General features: G+C 35.2%; 8 protein-coding genes across 11 annotated transcripts; 3 read left to right on the top strand and 5 right to left on the bottom strand.

The window, feature by feature from the left end:
- Positions 1–1,984: 1,984 nt before the first annotated feature.
- LOC17877291 lies at positions 1,985–4,005 on the bottom strand. The gene is made up of 8 exons (XM_023780777.1): positions 3,866–4,005; positions 3,740–3,761; positions 3,309–3,619; positions 3,190–3,225; positions 2,921–3,096; positions 2,670–2,816; positions 2,389–2,583; positions 1,985–2,295 (listed from the first exon to the last, which is right to left on the bottom strand). Exons 1-8 carry the CDS (start codon positions 3,884–3,886, stop codon positions 2,241–2,243), a joined length of 963 nt encoding a protein of 320 aa, XP_023636545.1. The 5' UTR covers positions 3,887–4,005; the 3' UTR covers positions 1,985–2,240.
- Positions 4,006–5,405: 1,400 nt separating this feature from the next.
- LOC17875348 (CDGSH iron-sulfur domain-containing protein NEET) lies at positions 5,406–6,133 on the bottom strand. Its single transcript, XM_006281299.2, has 2 exons — positions 5,748–6,133; positions 5,406–5,640 (listed from the first exon to the last, which is right to left on the bottom strand). Exons 1-2 carry the CDS (start codon positions 5,963–5,965, stop codon positions 5,538–5,540), a joined length of 321 nt encoding a protein of 106 aa, XP_006281361.1. The 5' UTR covers positions 5,966–6,133; the 3' UTR covers positions 5,406–5,537.
- Positions 6,134–6,302: 169 nt separating this feature from the next.
- On the top strand, positions 6,303–10,797 carry LOC17877262 (K(+) efflux antiporter 5). 3 transcript variants are annotated; one of them, XM_023780772.1, is made up of 20 exons: positions 6,303–6,641; positions 6,814–6,857; positions 6,948–7,015; positions 7,120–7,201; positions 7,291–7,352; positions 7,449–7,524; positions 7,634–7,708; positions 8,088–8,159; positions 8,259–8,342; positions 8,425–8,493; positions 8,600–8,677; positions 8,774–8,862; positions 8,959–9,055; positions 9,162–9,215; positions 9,430–9,525; positions 9,638–9,826; positions 9,927–10,004; positions 10,099–10,143; positions 10,253–10,348; positions 10,425–10,797. In XM_023780772.1, the coding sequence occupies exons 1-20, from the start codon at positions 6,440–6,442 to the stop codon at positions 10,434–10,436; spliced, it is 1,668 nt and encodes a 555-aa protein (XP_023636540.1). In that variant the 5' UTR covers positions 6,303–6,439; the 3' UTR covers positions 10,437–10,797. The 3 variants fall into 3 exon arrangements, with proteins under 3 accessions (XP_023636540.1, XP_023636537.1, XP_023636535.1); XM_023780769.1 differs by having other exon boundaries at positions 6,304–6,641; positions 10,446–10,797; XM_023780767.1 differs by having other exon boundaries at positions 6,306–6,641; positions 10,437–10,797.
- Positions 10,798–11,230: 433 nt separating this feature from the next.
- On the top strand, positions 11,231–13,123 carry LOC17875154 (cysteine and histidine-rich domain-containing protein RAR1). Its single transcript, XM_023784871.1, has 6 exons — positions 11,231–11,391; positions 11,979–11,981; positions 12,083–12,165; positions 12,272–12,426; positions 12,516–12,745; positions 12,833–13,123. The coding sequence occupies exons 1-6, from the start codon at positions 11,284–11,286 to the stop codon at positions 12,932–12,934; spliced, it is 681 nt and encodes a 226-aa protein (XP_023640639.1). The 5' UTR covers positions 11,231–11,283; the 3' UTR covers positions 12,935–13,123.
- Positions 13,124–13,315: 192 nt separating this feature from the next.
- LOC17874605 (probable aminotransferase ACS12) lies at positions 13,316–15,568 on the top strand. Of its 2 annotated transcripts, none has more exons than XM_023780309.1 (5): positions 13,316–13,734; positions 13,818–13,952; positions 14,171–14,331; positions 14,442–15,292; positions 15,416–15,568. In XM_023780309.1, the coding sequence occupies exons 1-4, from the start codon at positions 13,393–13,395 to the stop codon at positions 15,289–15,291; spliced, it is 1,488 nt and encodes a 495-aa protein (XP_023636077.1). In that variant the 5' UTR covers positions 13,316–13,392; the 3' UTR covers position 15,292; positions 15,416–15,568. The 2 variants fall into 2 exon arrangements, with proteins under 2 accessions (XP_023636077.1, XP_023636072.1); XM_023780304.1 differs by having other exon boundaries at positions 15,413–15,568.
- Positions 15,374–16,908, bottom strand: LOC17875296 (proline-rich receptor-like protein kinase PERK10). The gene is made up of 2 exons (XM_006280698.2): positions 15,776–16,908; positions 15,374–15,640 (listed from the first exon to the last, which is right to left on the bottom strand). Exons 1-2 carry the CDS (start codon positions 16,691–16,693, stop codon positions 15,533–15,535), a joined length of 1,026 nt encoding a protein of 341 aa, XP_006280760.1. The 5' UTR covers positions 16,694–16,908; the 3' UTR covers positions 15,374–15,532.
- Positions 16,909–18,693: 1,785 nt separating this feature from the next.
- On the bottom strand, positions 18,694–20,611 carry LOC17874805. The gene is made up of 2 exons (XM_023784861.1): positions 20,019–20,611; positions 18,694–19,902 (listed from the first exon to the last, which is right to left on the bottom strand). Exons 1-2 carry the CDS (start codon positions 20,486–20,488, stop codon positions 18,924–18,926), a joined length of 1,449 nt encoding a protein of 482 aa, XP_023640629.1. The 5' UTR covers positions 20,489–20,611; the 3' UTR covers positions 18,694–18,923.
- Positions 20,612–23,961: 3,350 nt separating this feature from the next.
- LOC17875918 (defensin-like protein 11) lies at positions 23,962–24,588 on the bottom strand. Its single transcript, XM_006281313.2, has 2 exons — positions 24,463–24,588; positions 23,962–24,363 (listed from the first exon to the last, which is right to left on the bottom strand). Exons 1-2 carry the CDS (start codon positions 24,527–24,529, stop codon positions 24,164–24,166), a joined length of 267 nt encoding a protein of 88 aa, XP_006281375.2. The 5' UTR covers positions 24,530–24,588; the 3' UTR covers positions 23,962–24,163.
- Between the last annotated feature and the right edge of the window lie 123 nt (positions 24,589–24,711).

Below are 24,711 nucleotides of genomic sequence, written 5' to 3'. Positions count from 1 at the left end.
TATAGTATGTTATGATGTCATATGGTTTAATGATTGTGATATAAAATTATATATTTATGGTAATATTTAACCAATTCAGATAATTTTAAGTTTATATCACAACTTTACAGTTTCACTCATATAATTTATGTGTTTTTTTTGTGTGGTAATGATGTGGAGAATGGATCTTAAAAACAGAACAAAATGTTATTGTTGATTAATTCTTTCCCAGTTATGTAAAGCCCATAAATTATTCAACAATTCATATTGGTAAATCTTTTAAACTAAAATCTCGTGCGAGTACAATATTTAGTTTTATAATGTGAGAGAGGAGGATGAAAAGAAATGTTCGTCTTTAAATTCGGTTTAGAAATGATCTAATTTCATAAATAACATGTCGGTTTGACGGCTAATTCAGCAATTGTAAGTCCAATTAAACTTGTTTGTTGCTTTTATCAAAACATTGATTGCTTTGCTGTCATCAAAGGAGTATGTACATGCAATTCTGGATTCATCCAAAGAACCTTCTGCCAAGACACTATGGAGTCCTTACAGCTCAGATGATTTATCAATGTATGATTAATATGTGCAAGACGCATTATTTGCGAGATGAATATTACCCCTTTTCAAATACTACTTTTCAAAAGTACCTCTTTATTTAAAATTTATCAAAAACGCCACAAAATGTTGAAATTTATCCAAATATGTGGATGATTTATCAACATATGAATATTATGTGCAAGACGCATTATTTGCGAGATGAATATTACTCCTTTTCAGATACTATTTTTCAAAAATACCTCTTTATTTAAAATTTATCAAAAAGGCACAAAATGTTGAAATTTATCCAAATATATGTGTAAATCTATAAATATATACACAAATTACCTTCAATTGAGTGAAAGGCGTATTAGGTATGTACGGTATCTTCATCCTCCAGCTCTAAGAGGATTGGCTCTGAGAAAATAAAATATTAGAAATGATAAGGTAATAAACAAAAATGAATGCACCAAATATGTCCAATTAGCAATGTTCAACTAATCATCTGCGGAATGGCTTTGTTAACTTCTTCTTCTTTGTCATCACATGATATTCCATTAAAGAATGGATCATCAAGAAGCTTAGCTGCGATAGTTTTCCCATTGTTTTAGTGCATTTCCTAATAAATGATGCAGCAACTGAGTCATTGCATCCGTCATAGGGAACCACAAGCTCTGAAATCAACATATATATATATATATATATATATATATATATATATATATAATAATCATTCACTAATAATCATTCACATTAATTCTCAAATAATAATCATTCACTAATTTCATTTTCCAATATTAAAAATTACTTTTTGTGTTTCACTATATTATTTTATATTTAAATAATTATTTAGTATTTATAATTAGTAATTACTTATGGTTTTTATTATTAATTATGTTTAACATTTTTGCACCTTTTCATAAAATGTTTTATCATGAAATGTACTATTTGGGTTTTTATACCGTTTATATTTTTTAATTTAACCGCTATTGCACCTACTGGTCAACCAGTCACAAACCTCCCCGCAAACACACTTATTTTTAAACGTTAAACCAGTCGTTCAAAACGCCAAGTGACCAGTAGTTCTGATAAGAACAAGCCACTACTATCACACACTTTGAATTTCTTCTATGTTACTCTCATCTGTTTTTATGAATTCCGGTTCAATCAATCATTTGGTTTTAGTTAATTCAATTTGTATTTAGTAGGTTTACGTGTGTTGAACCAAGTGGTTTGTCCTTCTCAACGCTTATTTCGGTTGAAGAGTAAATAACATCTTCTTCTTCTTCTTGGGTCCTCTACTCTCTCAATCATCATCATCGTTTATCATCATCACTCACCAAATCACTGAACTGATAAGAGGGATGAAGGAACGCAGAAAAGCTGAAGTTGAAGCAAGTGCTGAGAAGATTTGTGTGAGGTTGAAGACTCCTTAACAGAATGGGATCCAAGTGTATAGCCTACATGCAAGAAACCCCATATAAAGGTCTCAATCTTAGGATTGAACATCTCTCAGGATCTATATATCCAAGCTTACAAAGGTTGTCCTAAGGCTAAAGTAGCTAAACCAAATAGTGAAATACATGAACGCAGTTTCATAACATTATCATTAGGCCACTATTCTTATATAAATAGATATAAACACAGACATAATATTATTAAAATTTTAAATGTGAGCTGGTCGAGAAACAAGTCACATCAGCAGTAGCTGCAGCTGGTCTCTATGACTTGTTCATCTTGCTAGAACTGACAATGCCATACACAGGAGGGCATTCTCTAAAAGACCAAAAAACAAAAATCACAATTCAATGACACTTTGTTGTCAAGAGACTAGAATAAATTTATCAAGAACAAAATTTGTGTGTGTACCTTGCGCTTGCGTACATTCTTGGATCCACATGCTGATTACGACGAACCGGGATATAAGGAATATTCACATCACGAAGGCCATAGTATTCCTCTCTCTTTTTCGCATCATGAACTTCAAGTTTGCATCCTCCCAGGTCACTTCCATTAAGTTTTAAAGCGGCCTCTGTGCCTTGTAACATTTCAATGAAAACATGTCTGTCAAAAGAACGGGAAAACATATTAGCATTTTTAACTTTAATTAGTTCATCACAAAATTGGAGTAAGAAAGCAGTCACATAGACCTCAAGATAGCTGAGGTTCCATCTGTGTAAAAGTATATTCTTCTGACCATTCCACATGGACTGAAATGCTCAAGCATTGCTCTCGCGATATCATCCTCAGAAAGCGAAGAATCATATCCCTTTACGAAAATCGTGCCACTATCATATCTGAATTTACCATGCACCAGTGTCATCAGTGCAATGACTTGCAGGAGAGAATATAATCAACACAAAAGAACACATGTCTCCAAAACTTGTATAATCAATTTTACCTCGCCCCAGTTTCTGGCTTGAATACGACTCTCTCGCCTACCTTAGCAGTCTTTTCAAGAGGATGAGGTTCAGCAGTGCCAGGACGAAATATTAGTTCTGGGGTTACTACAGCAGATTCCTTGCTAGAAACATTACTACTGCTCTCTATGTTAGGAGTATTGGTGTCTGCTTTAGCCTGTACATACATATAAACAGAATACGATTTGTGTTAATTGGCACTTACAGTTACATAAGAAAAAAAATAATATAGAAGATTAAATATGCTTAACTTTTTCTTGGCAGGCTCTTCACCTTCATCACGTTTCTGCCAAAATCAACCAAATCAAACTTAGTGCAAAACACAATAACTAAGCACAATAAGTGAACAAGAAGAGAGATTTTATATACTTTGAATGAGGTCGAAAAAGCAGGTAAATCCTTCTTGGTCGGCAACAAATCAATTGTTGATTTCACAGTTGCTTTGATAGAAGCCACCTCTTCTTTGATAAAACGCAGATCGCCTTTGACAGAGTCCACATATTCTTTGAAAGAATCCACATATTCTTTGACATAAGCCACCTCTTCTTTGAAAGAAGCCACATATCCTCTAATATATTCCACATAATCTTTGACAAAAGCCACACAATCTTTGAAAGAATCCACATCTTCTTCTTTGAGAGAGCCCGCAGCTACTTCGAGAGGATCCATGGAACTCACATCTACAGACCCGATAAAGTGTAAAAAACAATTCAGAGCTAGACTCATAAGCGAGACAAGGAGACAAATCATCCCGTGTTTAGTAAGGAAAATACTAAGCTGCCGGAAAACGAAATTCTAACCTGGAGAAGGAGAAGCTTCATCCTGAAAATCGAAAAGAGAAAAGAGCAAAGTCCGTTTAAATTTTGTATAAAAATTTACCATTGTTAACAGAGAAAGAGACATATAAAAACAGAGAAGAAGATTACTTCGGTGATAGATTTTGCCATTGAGAGCGAGAGTGCTAGCTAGGGTATTCGAGAGGGAGTCTGGAGTCTGGACCCGAGAAGATGGCGATGAAAATATAAAATCTCAGCCGGGATCAACAAAATTCTAAACCCTCTAAATTCTAAATCCAAAAACTTTGGGACCGATACTCGAAAATAACCCAAATCTAATTATATATCTAAATTTAGTTTGAAAAAATACCATATTTCTGTTTTAGATAAAAAAAAAATCTATTGCTATTTTAAATAAAATATATATTTTACATATATAGAATGATCGATTTGTCATGATTTAAATGAAAAGATTTATATTTAAAAAATCAAAATTAAATTTACAATTTAGATTAGAAAATAGTTTAAATTTGAAATATATATTAATTATTTTTTTTAAGATAAAGATTTTTTTTCAAAATATTATAAAAATTTTAGTTGAATATTCATCATGCTTATATCAAAATTCAAATCAAATTTCCAAAATTGAGTCTACTTCTCTAAAAACAATTATAACATAAATGCATAACTTATTTTTTGTCTTCTTCAGAAGTTTTTAAGTTTTTATAAATGTTTATGAGCTAATCATAATAAAAAAAAAGTTTGTTTATATCTTTTACATTGTGAATTTATTTATTTATTTTTAATAACATAATATTTATTATCATTTTAAGAAAATATTTGTGTAAAACATATTTATTCCTATTTTAAGAAATATTTGTGTAAAACATCTTTAGAATAGATAGTTAGATACAAATTTTGTGAAAAAAAAAAATCACAAAATTATTACCTATAATTCAAAATCGATTTTATATTTTTAAATGTAATTTAAAAAAAATTATTGATTTTTAATTTGGTAAATTAAGTCATTTTACATATTAGAACACAGGACATTTTTCCAAATTTCCTCTATCTATATATAGGGTATAATGTCATATTTATATGATGAACAAAATCTTGTGAAAAATATAATGGAATACAGAATACTTGATCAAAACAACACAACATGCCAATTGGTGTCAGAGATACGAGATGAATTTTATTAACGTTTTTATATGGGATAAATTTGTAAAATTTAGAAGAATAAATTTAAAAGTTTAAATCAAAGACTTTGATAGTTTTAATACGTTATCACAAGTAACTTGTCCAATAAAAAAAAATTCAATATAAATTTTTATATGCAAAAACAAGTGATCTAAGAAGAGAGATTTGTATACTTGGAAAGAGGTAAAAAAAGCAAGTAAATCCTCAATTCGTGGGCAGCAAATCAAGTGTTGATTTCAAAGAGGTTATAGTTGCTTTGATAGAAGCCACCTCTTCTTTGATAGAATGTACATCGTCTTTGACAGAGTCCACATCTTCTATGATAGAATCCACCTCATCTCTGATAGTATCCTCCACATCTTCTATGATAGAATCCACATTGCCATTGGCATAGTCCACATCTTCTTTGAAAGATTGCGCATATACAAATCACCCGATAAAGTGTAAGAACAACAACACCACGTACCCACATATAAAAAGCTAGACATAAACAAGACCGTTTCACTAGATAATATAATCTTTTTATTCAATAAGACAAGTGTCAATCAATACATCACCCAAACAAAAAAAGAGAAAGCTACTGCATCATGCAAAGGGGAAACAAGACACAATCGAACAACTACTGTTTCTTGAGAAGAAGAGGGCCAACGTTATCTCCATTAGCTTTGTTGTGCTTCACATGACTCCCATCACACAATGGAAACGTCCCCGACCTCCAACACCTAAACACATCATATCAAATCCATCACCATGCAAAGCTCGTTCTTTTTTATATACATATGCACACAAAATATCCTAGGAGTTAACTATATATATCTATGTGAAAAACCTGCAATAGGGAGTTATGTTCTTGGAAAGCTCGGTGACGACTACAGAGTCAACCACCTTCTCTTCATTCTTTCTGATCTCTGGATTGATTCCTCCTCCTCCTTCTGCTCTCACCACCACCACTCTCTGCTTCTTACGTCCCACCTCTCCGGCACGCTTGACCGGAACCTGTCCGGCGTAACTTATCCCCGTGCATAACGTGCTTGCGAGGGTAGCCATTGGAAAATCTAGCTCTCTCTCTCTTTCTCTTACTCTCTATGTGGTCGTGATTTGTTTATGGAGTAAGAAAGAAGATATGTGAAGTGTATAAAGGGAGACAAGAGCTTGTGGTCATCACGCTCTCTTTACTAAACGATGTCGTAAAGTGTGTTTTTTGTGGCCATTATGATTTGGATTTGTTATTGAACACACCACTATAATGTTATTTTATTGGTGTCGTGAGAAAAGGACTGGTTCTGTCACGAGACTTGTTTAATTATAAAGAAGAACCAAACCAAATTGTAATCGCACGTATTTGACAATTAACAAATATTAACAACCATTCATTACGAAAAACTTTTTTCCATTGATTTAATTTCAAAATTTTGGATCTAAGAAGGAAAAAAACAAAAACAGAATAGAAAACAAAAAGAAGGAATCAATCTGATTTCTAAAGCAATTCGATTCGCGGCGATTCCCAAATCTCTGGGATCAATGGCGAGATTCGTAGTGATTGGATTTACGTTCTTCCTTCTACTTGGTTCGTCTTTATCAGCGAGATCTGATGAAGAAACGCGGGAGCGGTTTTACGGCAACCTTGTCAACTCGACGGCGCCGGGAAACGGCGAAGGAAGTATCGCTAAAATGTTCGATCGGGTTCTGGAAAAAGAGTTTTCCGAAAACGATTCTCCTGAAGGTTAGGTTTCTTCTTCTTCGATCTCCTTTGGTTGAATGTGAAGAAAATAAAAACAATAATAGTTTTGTGCGATGATTATAGCAGAGTTAGTATTTCTAGTGTTTGTGATTGTGATTTGTATTTCGTTTGGTGGATGATGAAGAAGCTTAACATCTTCTTTGTTTTTGCTTAGGATCGGATGGAGCTAGCTTTAACAGCAGTGTTGCTGATCAACAAGTAGGTTTTAGTTACTTGTTATAGTTTTTGAGTTTGAGTTTTTAATGTTCTTGAGCTCTGTATTCAGAATTTTATCATTGTGTTTGCCAGGCTGAAATAGAGACTGTTGCTAAAGTAACGCATGAGAAGGGCAAAAGGAATGATACACAAGAAAATAAGTACGCAGAAGCTTGTTGTAATTGTTGAATATAGCCATGTTAATTAGTGGTTCAGTGAGGGTTTATGACTTGTTTTTTTTTTTTTTTTTCCCTAATGTGTCTAGTGGTACGAGACCGTTTCAACTTCAAGATGTCTTTTCCCTGGAAAATGAAGATTCTGATGATATGACTCTTATTGACAAAAAGGTTTTTTGGAAGACTAAGCAACATTTTAATACTTGATCTCACCATTTTTATATAGTTGCAGCTAATGTTCTTCTTATGCTACTATGCAGAATAATGTTTTTGTCATGTCAAACAAGAAATCTAAGTATCCGATACTTCAAGTAGATTTGAGGTTGGTCTCTCTCTCTCTCTTTTCTTCTGTATTGGAGCATTTTGGTACATACACTGTTTCAGACTTGTGATGAATAGGTTTTGACAATTTTTTCAGACTGATATCAGATTTGGTTGTCATTATTGTTTTTGCTGCTATTGGTGGGATCGTCTTCTCTTGTCTTGGACAACCGGTATGCAACCTTACATAATAGCATGAAATACATCTGATATTAGGATCGTAGTATCTCTAAGTCAATTATCTATTCTAATGTTATGTTATTCTATCTTTATGTGCCTTAGGTCATTGTTGGATATCTTCTTGCGGGGTCAATTATTGGGCCAGGAGGACTGAAATTCATTAGTGAAATGGTTCAGGTATTATCAGAATCGGAAGACATATTTTGGTTGTTATTTTAGACAACGCCATGCAAATTTTAGTGTAAGAGGACCTTAGTAGACCACTTAAGTTTCAGGGCTGTTGTCACATGTTCTATATACTGATCTCGCTTTTCGTTCTCTTACAATTAAGGTTTGTTGGAAATAGAATTCTTCTACTGTATAACAATTAGATGTTTGGATAAACTTTTTGCTTCTTGCTGAACATGTTAAGGCTTCAGCATTGAAATTTGTTCTTCTCGTTTGAGTTCAAGCCATCAGTATGGGTATAAAAGGGTAACTTGGATCCCCACATTCATACGGAAAAACTATTCTGGTATTCATAGTTTCGGTGTTTCCTCTTCTGATGCTATGGCAGGTTGAAACCGTAGCTCAGTTTGGTGTTGTTTTCCTTCTTTTTGCTTTGGGCTTGGAATTCTCAATGACTAAGGTGGGTATCTACATACTGTTTACTGTAACTTGAATAGAATTTCATGTCTACTTTTCAATATCACTCTGATAATCTCTTGTTCTTTTGTTAATGCTGCAGCTGAAAGTCGTTGGCCCAGTTGCTGTCCTTGGAGGGCTTCTTCAAATTATATTACTCATGTTTTTGTGTGGTGTAACTGCCTTGGTATGGTCAAACAGCTCAGTATATGTGCATATACTGCAATCTTGAAATTATTTTTGAAATTTATATCTTATGACATGTGCAGTTGTGTGGAGCAAGGTTGTCAGAGGGGATTTTTGTTGGTGCCTTTTTATCTATGTCATCAACTGCAGTGGTACATTTTCTTTTCTTTAATCTTCTCAATTTTCTACAAAAGCAACTCTTTTTCCCCCGTTTCATCTCAGAGTTTCTGTTTATTATCTACTTGTCAATTTGAACAGGTAGTGAAGTTTTTGGTAGAACGGAATAGTACAAGTTCTCTTCATGGTCAAGTTACAATAGGGATACTTATCTTTCAGGTTTCACTCATAACACTATACTTACAAACTGAATATTTCGTTATATGAAGTTTTTGTTTCCTTTAGCTATTTTCTTCCTTCATCTTGAATTTTCAGGACTGTGTTGTTGGTTTACTATTCGCCTTGCTTCCAGTTTTGGGTGGTAACAGTGGTTTACTACAAGGAATTATATCAATGGGAAAGCTGTAAGTGGGGTTCCATAGTAAAACTATTGTCCAGGAACCTCTTATATATCCTTGTTACCGTATCTGACATTTAACATTTTATTGTTGTAATTTTAGGCTCCTGATATTGTCCATATACCTAACCGTGGCATCTTTGCTAACATGGTCATTTGTACCCCGCTTTCTGAAGTTAATGATTCAGTTGTCATCTCAAGTAAGTTTTACATGAAGTATTTTCCCAGACATTACTTTGACTATCGTCCTTTCTTTCTTCAAATGGGATCCGAATTATTGCCAATGTCTCTCATTATATAATGCAGACAAATGAACTTTACCAATTAGCTGCTGTGGCATTCTGCTTGCTATCTGCATGGGTTAGTAATTCTATCATTTCTTTGCTTTGGTTTTTGATCCCTTTTGGTGCATTATAACATCTGAGTAAATTGGTACCTGAGCTGCATCTTACTAATAGACTACAGAGAAAACAATGATGATTACAATAGACACGGGAGTATTCAAGTATAATAGCGTATTGATGTAATTTCAATTTCTTAACTTTAGTGTTGGTTCCTTGCAAAACTTTTTCAGTGCAGTGACAAGCTGGGTCTTAGTCTTGAGTTGGGATCATTTGTGGCTGGTGTTATGTTGTCTACGACAGAATTTGCTCAACATACACTAGAGCAGGTACTGATTTTGAACTCGTTGTTGTTTTTACGTTGCAAATACTTGGTACAAAAGTGAAGTCTCAAGGTCAGGTTATTGATATTTCTGAAATCTCCCTTACTTTGTGATGTAGGTGGAACCAATTCGTAATTTGTTTGCCGCTCTCTTTCTATCCAGTATCGGGATGCTCATTAATGTTCACTTTCTATGGAACCACGTGGATATCCTTTTGGCGTCGGTGATTCTAGTGATAGTTATTAAGACAGCAATTGCAGCAGTAGTTGTTAAGGCTTTTAGGTACAACATGAGGATATCTTTCCACGTGAGTTTTTGGCCTCTCCTTCTAAATCTTCTATGAGTTCCTTCATATCGAAACCCGTCACTGAACAATCCACGTAAATCTGTTGTCTCTAATTGAACAGGTCGGGGTATTACTTGCTCAGATTGGAGAATTCGCCTTTGTGCTTCTAAGCCGAGCGTCAAACCTACACGTTATCGAGGTAACACTTTTATGCTTTTGTAATTCAACACACCCTTTACCATTTGCTTCTTACTTAACTTTGTGACTTCTTGTTAAAATGAATGACAATGTAGGGGAAAATGTATCTCCTCCTCTTGGGCACAACAGCTCTAAGTCTGGTAAGTTACCTCAACGTACAAATAAGCCTCTTCCCATTCCAGGAGAACATACTTGAAATAATATTATACTGAAAAGCTTATTTACACCTGCAAATGCGGAATGTTACAGGTAACGACTCCATTGCTGTTCAAGTTAATACCGAGTGCAATGAACCTCGGTGTCCTCCTTCGATGGTTCCCTTCTGAGAACAGTTCCCAGAACGAGGTCATTCCCTACTCTTTTCCAGAGCTAAATAGATGTATTGATAAAATGAAATGAGTAATCATCTTAAGGGAAATAGTTTTGTTTATAGAATTTGCAGGAGAAAGCATCATTGATAGAAGTACATAACAGAACCAAGTGATGTCTCTTTTATACATTGACTGAAGAAGATTTAAGAAAGGAAAACAAATTTTGATCTCAAACCGGAAGCTCAAAAAACAATTTAAAACTGACCAAATCAGATCCAGGACTCGCTTTTTTTTCTAGTTTCTTAAATCATATTCCTTTGTAATATGGTATATATCTATCTAGTAGTAATCAGTACCTCTTCTTGTGTAGTTCAAGCGACTTATATAGCTTGTTTATTTGGTGTAAGTTGTAATGATATTAGAGCCTTGTATGCATGCTTTTGAATCCATCTCTCTTTTTTATTATTATTTTTCAAAAGCGTACTCAATTTTATTTTGATCAATCGAAACCATTTAAAATGTCTTGTAGCTTACATTTATCCAACGACAATACAAACTAAGTTGTCTCTAGCTTTCCATTATTAATTAGTGTAAAATATGTTAAAATGACATTATTTAGAAAATGGAGGGGGGGGGGGGGGGTATATTTTAAGTTTTAACTAGTTCTGCTATTATTATAACCTTAAGCTTCTGTTAACAAAAAAAAAAAAAAGTAATATTAGGGCTTCTTCGAGTTATGAAATTTTTACTTTTTTTTTTTTACATAAATAAAGATAATTAAGATTAATTATGAATTTTTGTATATACACCTTCCGTGGACCGTGGCTCCGTTGATTTCTTAAAAGTCAAGATTATGCTAAAGACGAAAAAGCCCCTTTAGTTTTACATACTCCCAAAAACTTTTTCTCACGAATTCGTCGTCCACTGCGATTTCTGCACAATTTCACGAGCAAGAGAGAAAGAGAGAGAATGGAAGTAAGATCTGCAACGAAGAAGCTTCAGTGCCAACGTATTGGCTGCAACGCCATGTTCACCGATGACGATAATCCTGAAGGTTCTTGTCAATTTCATGCTTCTGTACGTCTCTCTCTCTTTCTTTCTCCAAGTCTTAGTTTAAGTTTCTGCTACTCAAACCCTTTTTGATTGATTAGTCCTCCTTCTTATTCTTCAATTCGGATCAATTTTGGGTTTTTTTTATCCGAATTTTATTTGGGAGCTAGCTTTTCAATTTGGAGAATGTGTTTTTGAAGAATTGTGGATTTTTAATGAACTTTTGAGCTTGAGAAGATGAATGGTTAATTAGGTTTTGAACTTTTTGATTAGCTGATTACATGTAGATTCATATAGATGTAAGTAAATAAAGCCTTGAAAACTGCTTTGATTCTCTAATTGTCAAATTCAAAACTCTCTGCAACCCTTTGAATTTAGTGAGCAAACTGATAGAAGGAAACAAAAGTATGATTGTGTGTCTTTGTTGGATCTTTTGGCTTCGTTTAGTAGCTTAACTAACCTATGCTTTGCTGCATATGCATTTGGCCTTTGTTTATTTCATATTCATCTATTGCTTTGAGCTTTTATAGGAATTCATGTTCTTTTACTATTTTGTTTTTTCCGGTGTGGCTTGGGCTGGTCTTTTCACTGACTACCCGTTTTTGTTCAATCAGGGAGTAAGTCAAATTTACTTTTCAACTGTTTATGTTTGTTTTTTTTTTTGTTTCAGACTCGTATGCTCTGAGAATTAAAGCTATGAATGTTTTTAAACTCGCAGCCGTTTTTTCATGATGGAATGAAAGAGTGGAGCTGCTGCAAGCAACGAAGTCATGATTTCAGTTTGTTCTTGGAAATTCCTGGGTAATAATAAATAATACCTCCTCATCTTATAAGCTATGCTTTATCTTTCATATTATGCAGGTTGTGGTTTTATTGCAAAACACTGATACTTTTTTTTGCAATGAAGATGTAAAACAGGTAAACACACAACTGAGAAACCAGTCCTGGCTAAGCCGGCTCCTAAACAACCTGTCACGGTTCCTACTTCATCTCCAGTTGTCAATCCAGCATCAAAAGACTCTTGCCCCAGATGCCGGCAAGGCTTCTTCTGCTCAGACCATGGTTGGTATCTTCACTCTCTCTGGTTTTAAATTCTCGTTATACATTGGTGAATTCAAAAGAATATATGACATTGTATCCTTATCACACAGGCTCCCAACCCAAAGAACAGATCAGGCAGACCTTGAACACACCGGTACAAGCAGAAGAAGAAAAGATTGAATCATTAGCACCTCCTATTAAAAAGGTTGTTATAGACATTAATCAACCGCAAGTCTGCAACAACAAAGGATGTGGCAAAACATTCAAAGAGAGAGACAATCACGAGACTGCATGTAGCTATCATCCAGGTCCTCCCGTCTTCCATGACAGAGTGAAAGGAGTGAGTAACGCCTATCGTTGCTCAGTCAGCTTCTTTGACCCTTTTTTTGAGTTTGTGTTGAATTTTATCAATGTTTTCTTTGTGCAGTGGAAATGCTGCGATGTTCACGTGAATGAGTTTGACGAGTTCATGGAAATACCGCCTTGCGCTAAAGGTTGGCATAGCAGCAGCCCCGGTCAGGCCGTCTGATATTATATTTTTTTCCTGAGGATTTCAATACCAAAGTTTTATCTCCTTTTATAAATGTGTTTTCATGTCCTTTTTAGTTTGATATAGAACCTTTCAATTGTCAGATTATATATGTACTGGTTAAAAAAGTGCTCATGTACTGTGGTTTGAATGCTAAAATTTGGATGAAGAAGTTTTGGATTTGGATCATGATTAGGGGTTTGATTGTTATTTCCAAAACTTAAAAGATCTTTGAATATTTTCACCAATATTGAAAGGGCTATTTATCCAACTTTTCAAACGTAAGAGACAAATTGGTAATATGCAAAAATAATTCGCCAATTTATCTCAAAACTTTTGTATTTATTCAACACTTTGCCACACATTTTTGTTTCTCTCTCTCTCCTTCCACTTCGTTACTCTCAACGAACGGTTCGAATCTCTTCAACGCCGGAGGCAACTCGGCGGAGTAGTTTCCGATGAGGCTGATAGTACCTCTCCGTGGCGTAATCCAAGGCCGTGGTGGTCTCTTCGTCGGCTCTCTCATCCCTTGTTGTCTCTTCTACTTTCTCCAGCTTTACCTGAAACGACGCCGTCCTCCTCCCTCCGACCCGACGGAGTTACCGAGAACATCTTCACTGTCTAATCTCTTCTCCCGCGGGAACTCGATCGGACGAGTTCGAGTCTCCTCTCGAGCAGTTCCTGTGGCGAAACCTTCTGATTCTCCTTATTACATTGGATTGGAGAGAGTCAAGACGGATCCGTACGATCGGATTACGAATACTGATGGGATTATGCAGCTTGGATTGGCTGAGAGTACGGTGAGTGTTGTGTAAATTTTTCTATTCTTTGTGATTGTTTATAGAAACTTATTCATGGGAATTGCGTTTTGCGAGTTTTGTAGCTGTGCTTTGACTTGCTCCAGAGATGGATGTCTGAGAATCTGATGGACTCGATAATGCAATCTGATGATGGTGAATTCGATATTAGTAGTATCGCCATGTATAAACCTTTTGAAGGATTGCTCGAACTCAGAGTGGTAAGTATAGATAACCATTTTGTAGTAAACATTTAGTGCTCTTTGCTTTGACTATAAAACTGTATTAGAGGTTTTTTGATTGATGTCTCTTCAAACTTGTGGATTTAGTTCTTTGGCCTTTGCTTGATGGCGTATGTTTTCAGAACATTGTATGGAGAAATCATATTTCTTCTATCCTCTTCACTGCCTAGTCTAATTTCTATTTTTGGAACTATCAGGCTTTTGCTGATTTCATGTCACGAATAATGGGAGGTAATGTGTCATTTGACCCATCAAATATGGTAATAACAGCCGGTGGGACTCCAGCTATGGAAGTATTGGCCTTCTGCTTGGCAGATCATGGAAATGCTTTTCTAATTCCGACGCCATATTATCCAGGGTAATTTTAGTATAGACTTCTCAAACCAATGTATATCTGATGAAAAGTGCTTGATTCATCCACCAGTTTTCTCATTCTATGTGATATACTTAAGGAAATTGAATTTGCAGCTTTGATAGGGATATTAAATTTCGGACAGGAGTGGAGCTTATACCAGTACACTGCCGTAGCTCTGACAATTTTACTGTAACGGTTTCCGCGTTGGAACAAGCTTTGAATCAGGCTAGAAAACGAGGAAGCAAGGTTTCTGGCATCCTATTTTCAAACCCATCAAATCCTGTTGGAAACATACTATCAAGGGAGACGCTTCATGATATTTTGAGATTTGCTCAAGAGAAAAATATCCATGTTATTTCTGATGAAATCTTTGCTGGTTCTGTTTACGGGGACAAAGAGTTTGTTAGCATGGCAGAGATTGCTGAGTTAGGGGAATTTGATAAGAGTAGGGTTCATATAATCTATGGATTATCAAAAGACCTTTCAATTCCTGGTTTTAGAGCTGGACTCATCTATTCCTTTCATGAAGACGTAGTAAATGCCGCGAAGAAGCTGATGAGATTTTCATCAATGTCAGTTCCAGTCCAAAGGATACTAATCTCTCTGCTATCGGACGTAAGATTTATTGAGGAATACATGAAAGCGCACAAGCAAAGGATCCGGGATAAGCATATTCGGTTTGTGGAAGGTTTGAAGCAATTAGGAATTCCTTGTGCTGAGAGTGGTGGCGGGTTGTATTGTTGGGTTGACATGAGAAGCTTACTGACATCTTACAGTGAGAAAGGAGAACTCGAGTTATTTGAGAAGCTATTAACTGTTGCTAAGATTAATGCCACTCCTGGAACAGCTTGTTATTGTATAGAACCGGGTTGGTTTAGGTGTTGTTTTACTGCTTTAGCTGATGAAGATATCCCAGTGACTATGGAACGGATCAGACAGCTTGCTGAATCATCTAAATCTTGAGGTAAAACCAGATTTTGGGTTAGTGCGGTGCTCTTTTTTTATTGATAGACATTGTTTTGGAAGTTGTTAGAGATTTAGAAGATAAGAAAGAGATCAATGATATGAGTTGCTTGTTCTGCAGCAGAAGGAGTCTGGCATTCAATCTTACAGTACTACATTTACAAGTTTCTTGTCTTTAAAAGAGAAAACGACTTCTGAAATTTTCTATGCAAATTGTGAGGATCTTTATAAGAATTTTCTTCTAAATGAGCTTCAACCTCGGTTGGTATTTTTTCCACTCAAGTCCTTCTATCATTTTGATGCCCGGCACAAAGAGGCAGCAGCTATCAGCTCCATTCTTTGTAAATTCCTGCTAGTTTATCCAGGCAAGTGTTAACATTTCAGAATCTTTTCTCGCGATTGAATTTAGGTATGAGCGTGATATACTGTTACTGTGTATTTGGCTTTGAAAGAGGCAATGAAAAAAAATATTTGAGGGTTTTACCTTGTAAGGATTCTGCTTTCTCATTTCAACAGCTCTTCTCATATAGCTTCTCCTTCGGCTCATCATTATCAGCTCCCCAAGTGTCTGTGGCATCCTCACAGGAAAGCCAATACTCATGTTGTCAGATTCTGTAGTAAGCTTTCCTTCTTCATTCAACGGATGAGTAGGAACCTGAACGTCCTCAGAATCAGCAGCTTTGACCTTTTCTGCTGGAAGGAGACGTGGAAATAGCTTTTCCAAGAACGAAGCTCCCACAAGACTGGAAGCTCCAGTCATGTAACTGCTCGTACTGTCATCAGATTCATAAGTTGGTGACGATGGCGTTGAGCTTGTCTCTCTATGCTGTTTGTCATCAAATTCATCCATTGCGACCACAGTATTGGATATCGAGACCGAGCGGTTTGTTGCTAATAGAGACGGCACAGAGCTGAAGGAATCACTGCTTGCGTCGTCAAAAATATCGCTGTTGGTTTCAACCTCACCGTACATGGGAGGAGGTGGCAGCGGTTGATCCAACGGCTCACGTGGATTAAAATCAACAAAACAAGGGTATGGTTGTCCAGGGGTTTCTTCCCAATCGAACGGAACCGAAGTAACCAGCTTAACCGGAACAGGAACCGGAGGTGGTAATGAAGTCGTCGTAGCGGTTTCCAATGGTGGATGTGGAAGCTGAGGTTGGTTGTTTGAGGAAGCAGGGAGAGGTTTTCCAGGCGTTTCTTCCCAACGGAAAGGAACTGATGTAACCAACTTAACCGGGACTGGAACAGGTGGCGGAAGCGGAGGAGGAGACGGCACGAAGGTGGCTAACGAAGGTTGCCAATCCTTCTTAGGGTAGCCAGGCCTTTCTTCCCATATGAAAGGAACAGAAGGAGGCTGTCTCAATTGTTTTCGAGGTGGCTCTGTTTCTTTGGGTTCCATTTTCAAACATTTGTTTGGTCTCTATTACACAAGTCTTGTTTATTTATAGCTTTTACGAGTCCGATTAGTCAACGTGATGTTGTGTTACTAAAACCACTTTGGTTCAAACAAAGTATGCGTGTTTAAGGCCAACTTTTTTTTTGTTATGAAGATTCACCTAAACCATTTGGTGTCGTGTCACCAAACTTGTAGATCCACTTCATGCTGACTTTATAAACTTCTTTTATGTTATGTCATCATTGTCTGTTCCACTTAAACTCACAATCTAATCCACTAAATCTTATCTTCATAAAATTAATTCAGTTGATATAACTCTTGTCATGTCAACAACATTTGGAGTTTTTTCTATGGATGGAGAGTATGAACATAAAAATACATAATGGTAACACTAGCTTCATATGATTTCTCACAAGTCCAAACCCAAATTTGATTTCTCATTTGGAACACTAGCTTAGCTTCATATTGTTTTTTCTTTTTAGTTCAATCATAAATCATTCAAATCAAGTGATTCTTTCATATACACATTCACCAACCCATTAAGAGAGGCGAGCCAAAGAAAACAAAAAAAAATCAATGAATCAATGGTCACCGTTTCTTTACAGTATACGTTCGTCCATATGACCCCCACATGAAATTTCAGAATTTGTTGCAAGATAACAACCGATAATACCAATGAATACAGAGGTGAAGAATGATTGGAAATGAAAGTAGATAGAATCCTGAAAAGAATAAAACAAACTCTGTAGAAAATACAAAAGGAAATCTAAATATGTTTTATAAATTCCAAAACTATATTTAGAGGAAGATGCGAAGTCACTAGCCTAGGCCACTCGTCTTCGTGATCATGTGTTGACCCCGTCCGTCTAGGTAAGTACTCTACTCAATCCCACCACAAGTCTCCCTCTTATACTACTCAGTTAAGTTTCCAAAGCTCTCTACTGTTCGCTGCCGTTCTAACTTCTCCTACACGCACTCCATGCCGTGTTTGTGCTACGCTGACTAAACAGCGTGTCGTCGTCATTTTAAAACACCCAACGGCAAACATTTATATTAGTTTTCTTCTGGACCGATCTCGTCGATCCATTGTTAGAATCTAACTAACTTAAATTACTATCATGCCAATTAAATTACTATCTTTAAGAATTAACGAATTGTACACTTAAAAACTAAAAAAACAAACACTACTGTCTTCTAGTGATTTAAAAAAAAAAAACATTACTAGCAATGAGGTATGTAGATCTCTGAGTTACAAGATATGTAAGTTTTTAAATTTAAAACTAACTAGAAAATAATTTCGATAACACCTTTAAATTGTGGATTAAGTCTCAAGGTAATCTTAGGAAAGAAAAATACCATGCAGAGAACAATATATAGAATTATACACTTAGGTCGTCAAATCCACAACAAAGGAATATATATTAAAACCTTCTACTTATATATACCGAATAAAATTTTACGTCTACATTCATTTACGACTATGTTTTTTTTGTTTTTGAAACACTTTCTTAACGGGTTAACCTTAACCTTAACATTTAGCATATAATGTCATCTTTAAACATTTATAGAATGGCTATACAGCTCAATTTGCCTATAACAAATCCATCAAAGTAATTATGAAAACACAAAACTTAGTTGACTCTTGATCTCTAGCATGAGCTGGACCCATCTTAACTATTTGATTAGTACTTTCTAATGTAAAGTCAAAACAAATTTTAAAAGCATTTTAGGTGCACTTAATATATTCGACATCTAATTCTATTCTCTAGATTCATATCATCAAATTATTCATATATACAACCTTTTTCTTAAATTTTATATTTCCTTTATAATTTCGGCTCCTTTCAAAATAAAGAAGCAAAGAGCAAATTCAACTTTACCAACCTAATTTAACCATCAGGTTATGCTCCAAAACCTTCATTTGAAAGAGCCGGTTTAGTGAAAACACAGTTTTCCCATGAGTAAACTCATTGATAACCTTTGTAATAACATCTTACAGAAAATAATCACTCAAAAATAATCCAATATCTACATTGTAACACATCACATCACATCTTCTTATATATATTTGTCTCTCAAGTCAAGAAAAAATAAACCCAACCCAATCCACTTTTATCATTTTCATAACTCGTATTATCAAACTAAACCCCAAGAAAAAAAAAATCAAAATCAACCCACCAAACAAGAATCAAAACAAAAAAGGACAAAACTCTACAGTAAAAATTAGCTGTGATTATGACTTTATATGAGTAGTAGTAGTAGTAGTAAGAGGAGACTGTAGATTGAACAGAGCTTTAGCAGTCATCTCTCTTTCGAATCTCCAGATGTAGTTCAACCCAACAAGAAGCTCTGTTATTGCTGCTTCTGTCTTAACTTTATCTGCAAACACAAGTGTCTGAACTAACATCACTCTGTTCTGGCTATTTCCTGATGTCGCCATGTGTTGCTGCTCGAAGCTTCTTTCACTCTGCCACCTTATCATATTCTGCGCCAATGGTAACAACCACCGTAATATCCGACCTAACGCCGCCTTCCACTCCGTCGCTAAACCACCGTCTGTCGCCGTGAAACCAACTCCTTTTAGCCTCGATCTGAGCGATGATCTCACGCTCGCCGGTAACATTGAATACAGATCGTCTCTCGCGTCAAGACCTACAAGCTGAGGTTGCTTTATCATTTTCTCCATCACGACTATCAGATTCGCGTAGTGAAGCGCCACGCCAGCTCCGCCGAGAGTTGTCTCCGGGGGTTTCAAAAGTCTTGAGCTTTCTTCAAGAAACGCAGAGGACGACGGCGTTTTGACTTTCTCCTCGTCGTTTGGGCTCGGGTGGACAAGATTCATAGAGGAAGAAGAAGAAGAGAGAGAACGAGGGAGAGAAGACACGACCGTTGGACCCATGTAGCTAGAGGCTGCGGCGGAGGAGAAGACGGATTTGAGTCTAGCGAGTGCTGTGAATACCGATCTGGCGAGGATCAACACGACGGTGTCGAAGCTTTTGTTCCAAAGAGATCGATCTTTCAGATACTTGACATGTTGCTTCTGTCTCTCAATCTTGCTCTGCAGATCTATCACTTTCATTACATCTTTCTTGTTCTCGTCGTCTTCTTCTTCGAATTCGATCCCAATCTGTAAACTTTGTTTTCTCAGAGAGTTCTCTAGTATCGTCATCTCTTCCATCTCTCTATACAAAGCTGTTGTCACACTCACGTATCTATTTCATTAACAAAACAAAGAAACAATTTTTCAATCAGTCTCTCTGTTGATACTCTGCTTTTGCTCTGTTTTGCTCTGTTTTTGTATGTTTAGAGTAAAGAGATTTGGTTTTACCTTTCGATTTTCTTGTTCTTAGCTTCGCTGTCTTTAGAACTCATGACCCAGCCATGAGGGTCACGACCCATGTCAGCGAACTCATGGAATAAGCGGTGGAAAGAACGTAGGCTGGCCGTGGTACAGCGACTGCTCAGCCTTGAAACAGAGTTAGCTGAGTGGGCTAAACTATCTGCGAGCTCAGCACAGACTAGGCTGAGGTGGAATGTTTCATCTCCGGTGACGATTTTGGCGAGACCTTCTAAGGAGAGAGAGTGGTCTCGAAGAGTAAGGAGATTAGAGTCGGTGAGAGAGTGAGTAAGGTGAAGGAGTTTGGTCATGACACGAGCCCCCTCGAACGATAAAACTCCAACAGAGGAAGTGGTGGTAGTGGTAGTGATCGGAGGTGATGAACGGAGAGGTCGAGTCCGAGAAGAAGGTTGGGATGAAATAGCGTTTTTGAGTTTAATTAGGAAAGTTTCGAGAGCCATTAGTGGTGGTTTAGGAGAGCAAAGCAAAGGAATGATTGATTTGAGAACTTTGAAGAAGAAGAAGTAAAATGGAGATAGTGTGAGAGATAATGAGAGATATATAATGTAATGTAATGTTTCTTTCTTTCTAGGGGACTAAAAAAGTTGAAAGTGTGTGAATGGCTCGTGGGGTGTTCAATCCATCATTACACTTTTAGATTTTTCTTTTAAAAAACTTTGGTATATCAAGAATTTATATAATTTATGGAAATAATGCGTTTTGTTATTCGTTTACATTATTTAAATGATTGGGAGCTAGGAATGTAAAAAGATGTGTATGTCAACTACAACTAGAATCCTCTAAAACCAATTCTTATTTTTTTCTCATTATCCATATTGTAAAATGTAAACACATACATTTTTTTGTCAGTGAGTGTGACCTATAATTTTATGCAAACTTTGTTTCTTTTAACAAAGATCTATAAAAGATAAAATATAAGATAATATAGCATTGTAAAAAAATACATCAAATTTATGTAAATTCTTGAAAATGTTTGATGACAATTACACTAATATGTATCAAAGAATAATGAATCAAGTAGAGTAGTGGTAATAAGGCACATGAGGAGCAAATAAAGGCGTAACAAAAGCATTACGAGAATCATAATGAGAGGTTTCTATATAGTTTAATATATATTATAAACGACAACTAATAATTAAAAAAAAAAGATTGGAGGATGCATGCGAATACGAAATGGTAAGGCTAAGGCAAAACCATTTTGTGAGGAAGACAAAAGTATTGTCGTTAAATGGAGAGGCAACATCCCATGCCTTCATTCTTTATTCTCTCTCTCATGTTTTTATATTTTACTTTTATAAATTATCCCAAAAAATTGTTGCTGTTATATTTTCTTTTCTTTATACTTTGATTTTGGTATTTTCTTTTTCTTTTCATTTGGATGAAAGACACCATTTTTTTTTCCAGGAACTTACATCGATAATTTTTGGTAAAATTATAAATCGAAGCTAAAATCCTGAAAATGATTTTTTGGAATTTGTTATTGAGTATTTTTTTATATTCTTTTGTTACAAGAAATTTGATAGAAATCAAATTTTATTTTTATTCTTTTGAAAGAAATCAATGTTTTTGTTTTCAAAGAATTTACACTGAAAATTTTGGTACGATTATAAATCGAAGCTAAAATAGTAAAAATGATTATTTTGGAATTCGTTATTGTTTTTTTTTCTTTTGTTATAAATCAAAAAATTAAAACTATTTTTACATTTTTCCTAGTAGGATTCTTATTAGAGCATGAATTTTTGTTTTCCTAATGAATTTCCTAACTTAATAAAAGGTTAGTTACTAATACTACCCTAAAAAAGAAATTGCATATATTGTAAATTTTTTTTTGTTCCTTTTGTTAAACACATGGATTTGGATGTTTACGAATTTTTCGGATGATATAAAAATTAAATTTTTTGTTTCAACGAACCGAAACTAATAGACTCGAAATACAAAAATGTTGAAAATATGTCAATTGCATTCTTGAAATTTTGTGTTGTTTTGTTCTAATGGTTTTGTTCGTTTAATCATGTAGTCAAAATATATTCTAACGTTTTCTTCCTAGCTAAATTAGATTTTTAGAAGACCAAATTCTCATTTTTCTCCAGCAGTAGTCTTCCAACAAAGAAAAAAGCATAAATCTCAGTTTAGGACTCTTCTGTTTCATTTGCAAATAAAATAAATCTCATCACCGTATCAATTGTGTATATATCGATATTCGCCAAGTCTCCTAATGACAATTTGACTTTTGCAATAAACAAGATATATTCATTCTCCTATCCTATATAACCTGATTAACTTTTGATCTATATATATTGTATTTGAAATCTCCTACTCAGACTAATCTCTAACTTTTGACTAGACTTCTAAAATCTCTAACTTTGATTATACTAAAACCAGACTAATCTCTAACTCAGACATCAACATATATGTGTGTTCTTTTATGATCACCTTCATATTTTCTTCTTTGTACTAATGCTGATTTCAGCTTCGACCTACAAACTTGAAATATGTTAAAAGATGATTATAAGTCTTACGTACGAGAGTAATATATTATTCTGTACTCAAAATCTATCATATAAATTTTATCTACTACACGTCAAAAAGAGGCAGAAACTTACAATTAATTTTCTCATGATGTGTGAAGATTTTATCTAAATTTGCCTATAAACATAGAAAGTATAAACATGCATATGCGTTTTCAGACAAACTATTTATATAGATGCATGCATGTTCATATTTTAATAATTGTCTCAATCAACAATTATGTCTCTCATGAATATACCTTTCAAAGTAAAATGCATGCATCATGATCTACAATTCTACAACATTCATATCGATCAGTCTTATAATTTACACGACAAGCAGGTTACAACTTAAACACGAATAGATCTGTTATTATAAGACTTGTCTTGTGATATTTGTATATATAGTCCATTAATTAGTATACGTTACAAAAGATTAGTGCTTACACCAATGGACACATCCACTTGTAAATCACTAATACTTGCATGAACTTATTTTATAATGAAAAAACAAATTAAAATTGTATATAATCCTGCTGATGCACCGGGATTTGTAGTGATTGGAGAAAGAGACATCCCGTCAAATTAGCATGAAAACCCCCGTAAACACAAAATTACACATTACATTAAAATGTGTGTATGCATTAATATACACAGCATATCTTGTAGACATATATATCAACCCCACTTGCTTAATCAATCTTACAAAATGTACATAAAATGGTCAATTGAATACTTTCATACTTTGAAATTACGGAGTTGAATATGAGAAGAGAAGGAAGCTTCGTCAGACATATATATAGATTTTGGTTATGAGATTTGAGGTCGACGCACATCCCAAAACGACGGCATTTTTGTTTGCTTTTGACCCGATCGATTCACGATTCTTAGACCAACATTATTGGTAGTATTTAAGGGGTATCTTAGGAGAAAATACCCTTCACAAAGTATGTTGCACAAGATACTTTGTGAAGGGTATCTTCTCCTAAGATACCCCTTAAATACTACCAATAATCTTGCCCTTAGACCTTCTTTGATCATCTCAAGTAATCTTTTGTCTGCCATATTGTTTATATCTATAAGTGGAAAATTTAACGTACAAGACAAAGAAAAAACAATTTTGAATCAAAACGTGTTTCATCCAAAACAGTCTCCACACGCCGCAAATCTTATATACGATTTACGATTTTATATACCATTATTAAAAGTGAGTCTCTTATTCTACACACCGATTTCAGAAAATATATTATTTAACTTTTTTATATATATTTAACAACTTCGTCATTATTCTACGTACCACGTTCACTTTTTTATACATATGGACGGGTTCTTGGAATAGTTATTGATGAAGGTACTAGCATTAGGATCGATAAATCAAAGCAGATGAATACGAAGATCCAACAAAATGAACGAGATGTGTATGATGATTAGGAGTTACCTAGCTTACACCATCATAATTTTATTAATATCACAATCCATAATTCCATATATATAGCACTCGATCACGTACAGAAGACAACATCAGAGCTACAATATATATATGGTTTTCTTGCGTACGTAAAACAAACGGCTGGTTGAATATAATATGGCGAATGAGGGTATATAAAATCAGGAGCAGCCGGGCTTGCGACAGAGGCAGCGGTGGTGAGGGTCAGAGACACAAAAGCCGGCAATGGCTCCTTCGGACATGCACAAGTCGTGGCAAAGGCGTTCTCCGACACCTTTTAACCAACACGGGAAGTTTGGTAGGTGCTCGCATTCCCACTCACATGATCCTTGTGCTTGCGCTTCTCCTTGCTCCATTAATCCTATATGCATATTAAGTGTAATAGACAAATCACAACAACATGTTATATGAGACGTACATAGTTGTAAGTGGATCTATCGAGTATGTATATGTTACTAACCTGTGGAAACCAATAGGATCATCGATACGATGATAATAGTTGAGAAGTTTATCATCTTCTTCCCCATGTTTTCGTTGACTCTAACGAGGGGTTCTGCTTGCTATATAGCTACAAGCCTACAACAAATTAAGAGAGATGTCAATGAACATGATTTATATGTCATACCTAATCGATGACGTGCGAGACACACCATCTCCGTCTCTTGTTCCATTATTTTATATATCTGTGTGAGCTTAAAACCCGCAACAC

Source organism: Capsella rubella, unplaced genomic scaffold, assembly GCF_000375325.1.
Source record: "Capsella rubella cultivar Monte Gargano unplaced genomic scaffold, Caprub1_0 scaffold_8, whole genome shotgun sequence".
NCBI lineage: Eukaryota > Viridiplantae > Streptophyta > Magnoliopsida > Brassicales > Brassicaceae > Capsella > Capsella rubella.
Note: the sequence above shows the minus strand (reverse complement) of the source record. Positions and strands in the feature narration are given on the sequence as shown.

Coding starts and splice junctions, on each gene's coding strand:
- LOC17877291 (XM_023780777.1), bottom strand. CDS start 3,886: ATGGCAAAATCTATCACCGAA. Junction 3,620..3,739: donor TGAAGCTTCTCCTTCTCCAG/GTTAGAATTTCG, acceptor TCGGGTCTGTAG/ATGTGAGTTCCATGGATCCT. Junction 2,817..2,920: donor AAGCCAGAAACTGGGGCGAG/GTAAAATTGATT, acceptor TGGTAAATTCAG/ATATGATAGTGGCACGATTT.
- LOC17875348 (XM_006281299.2), bottom strand. CDS start 5,965: ATGGCTACCCTCGCAAGCACGTTATGCACGGGGATAAGTTACGCCGGA. Junction 5,641..5,747: donor AACATAACTCCCTATTGCAG/GTTTTTCACATA, acceptor TGATGTGTTTAG/GTGTTGGAGGTCGGGGACGT.
- LOC17877262 (XM_023780767.1), top strand. CDS start 6,440: ATGGCGAGATTCGTAGTGATTGGATTTACGTTCTTCCTTCTACTTGGT. Junction 9,526..9,637: donor CTCAACATACACTAGAGCAG/GTACTGATTTTG, acceptor TTTGTGATGTAG/GTGGAACCAATTCGTAATTT. Junction 9,827..9,926: donor ACATGAGGATATCTTTCCAC/GTGAGTTTTTGG, acceptor CTAATTGAACAG/GTCGGGGTATTACTTGCTCA.
- LOC17875154 (XM_023784871.1), top strand. CDS start 11,284: ATGGAAGTAAGATCTGCAACGAAGAAGCTTCAGTGCCAACGTATTGGC. Junction 12,166..12,271: donor TTGTTCTTGGAAATTCCTGG/GTAATAATAAAT, acceptor TTTGCAATGAAG/ATGTAAAACAGGTAAACACA. Junction 12,746..12,832: donor TCCATGACAGAGTGAAAGGA/GTGAGTAACGCC, acceptor TTCTTTGTGCAG/TGGAAATGCTGCGATGTTCA.
- LOC17874605 (XM_023780309.1), top strand. CDS start 13,393: ATGAGGCTGATAGTACCTCTCCGTGGCGTAATCCAAGGCCGTGGTGGT. Junction 13,953..14,170: donor GATTGCTCGAACTCAGAGTG/GTAAGTATAGAT, acceptor TGGAACTATCAG/GCTTTTGCTGATTTCATGTC. Junction 14,332..14,441: donor CCGACGCCATATTATCCAGG/GTAATTTTAGTA, acceptor TTGAATTTGCAG/CTTTGATAGGGATATTAAAT.
- LOC17875296 (XM_006280698.2), bottom strand. CDS start 16,693: ATGGAACCCAAAGAAACAGAGCCACCTCGAAAACAATTGAGACAGCCT. Junction 15,641..15,775: donor GAAAGCAGAATCCTTACAAG/GTAAAACCCTCA, acceptor ATAAACTAGCAG/GAATTTACAAAGAATGGAGC.
- LOC17874805 (XM_023784861.1), bottom strand. CDS start 20,488: ATGGCTCTCGAAACTTTCCTAATTAAACTCAAAAACGCTATTTCATCC. Junction 19,903..20,018: donor AAGAACAAGAAAATCGAAAG/GTAAAACCAAAT, acceptor TTAATGAAATAG/ATACGTGAGTGTGACAACAG.
- LOC17875918 (XM_006281313.2), bottom strand. CDS start 24,529: ATGGGGAAGAAGATGATAAACTTCTCAACTATTATCATCGTATCGATG. Junction 24,364..24,462: donor GATCCTATTGGTTTCCACAG/GTTAGTAACATA, acceptor ATATGCATATAG/GATTAATGGAGCAAGGAGAA.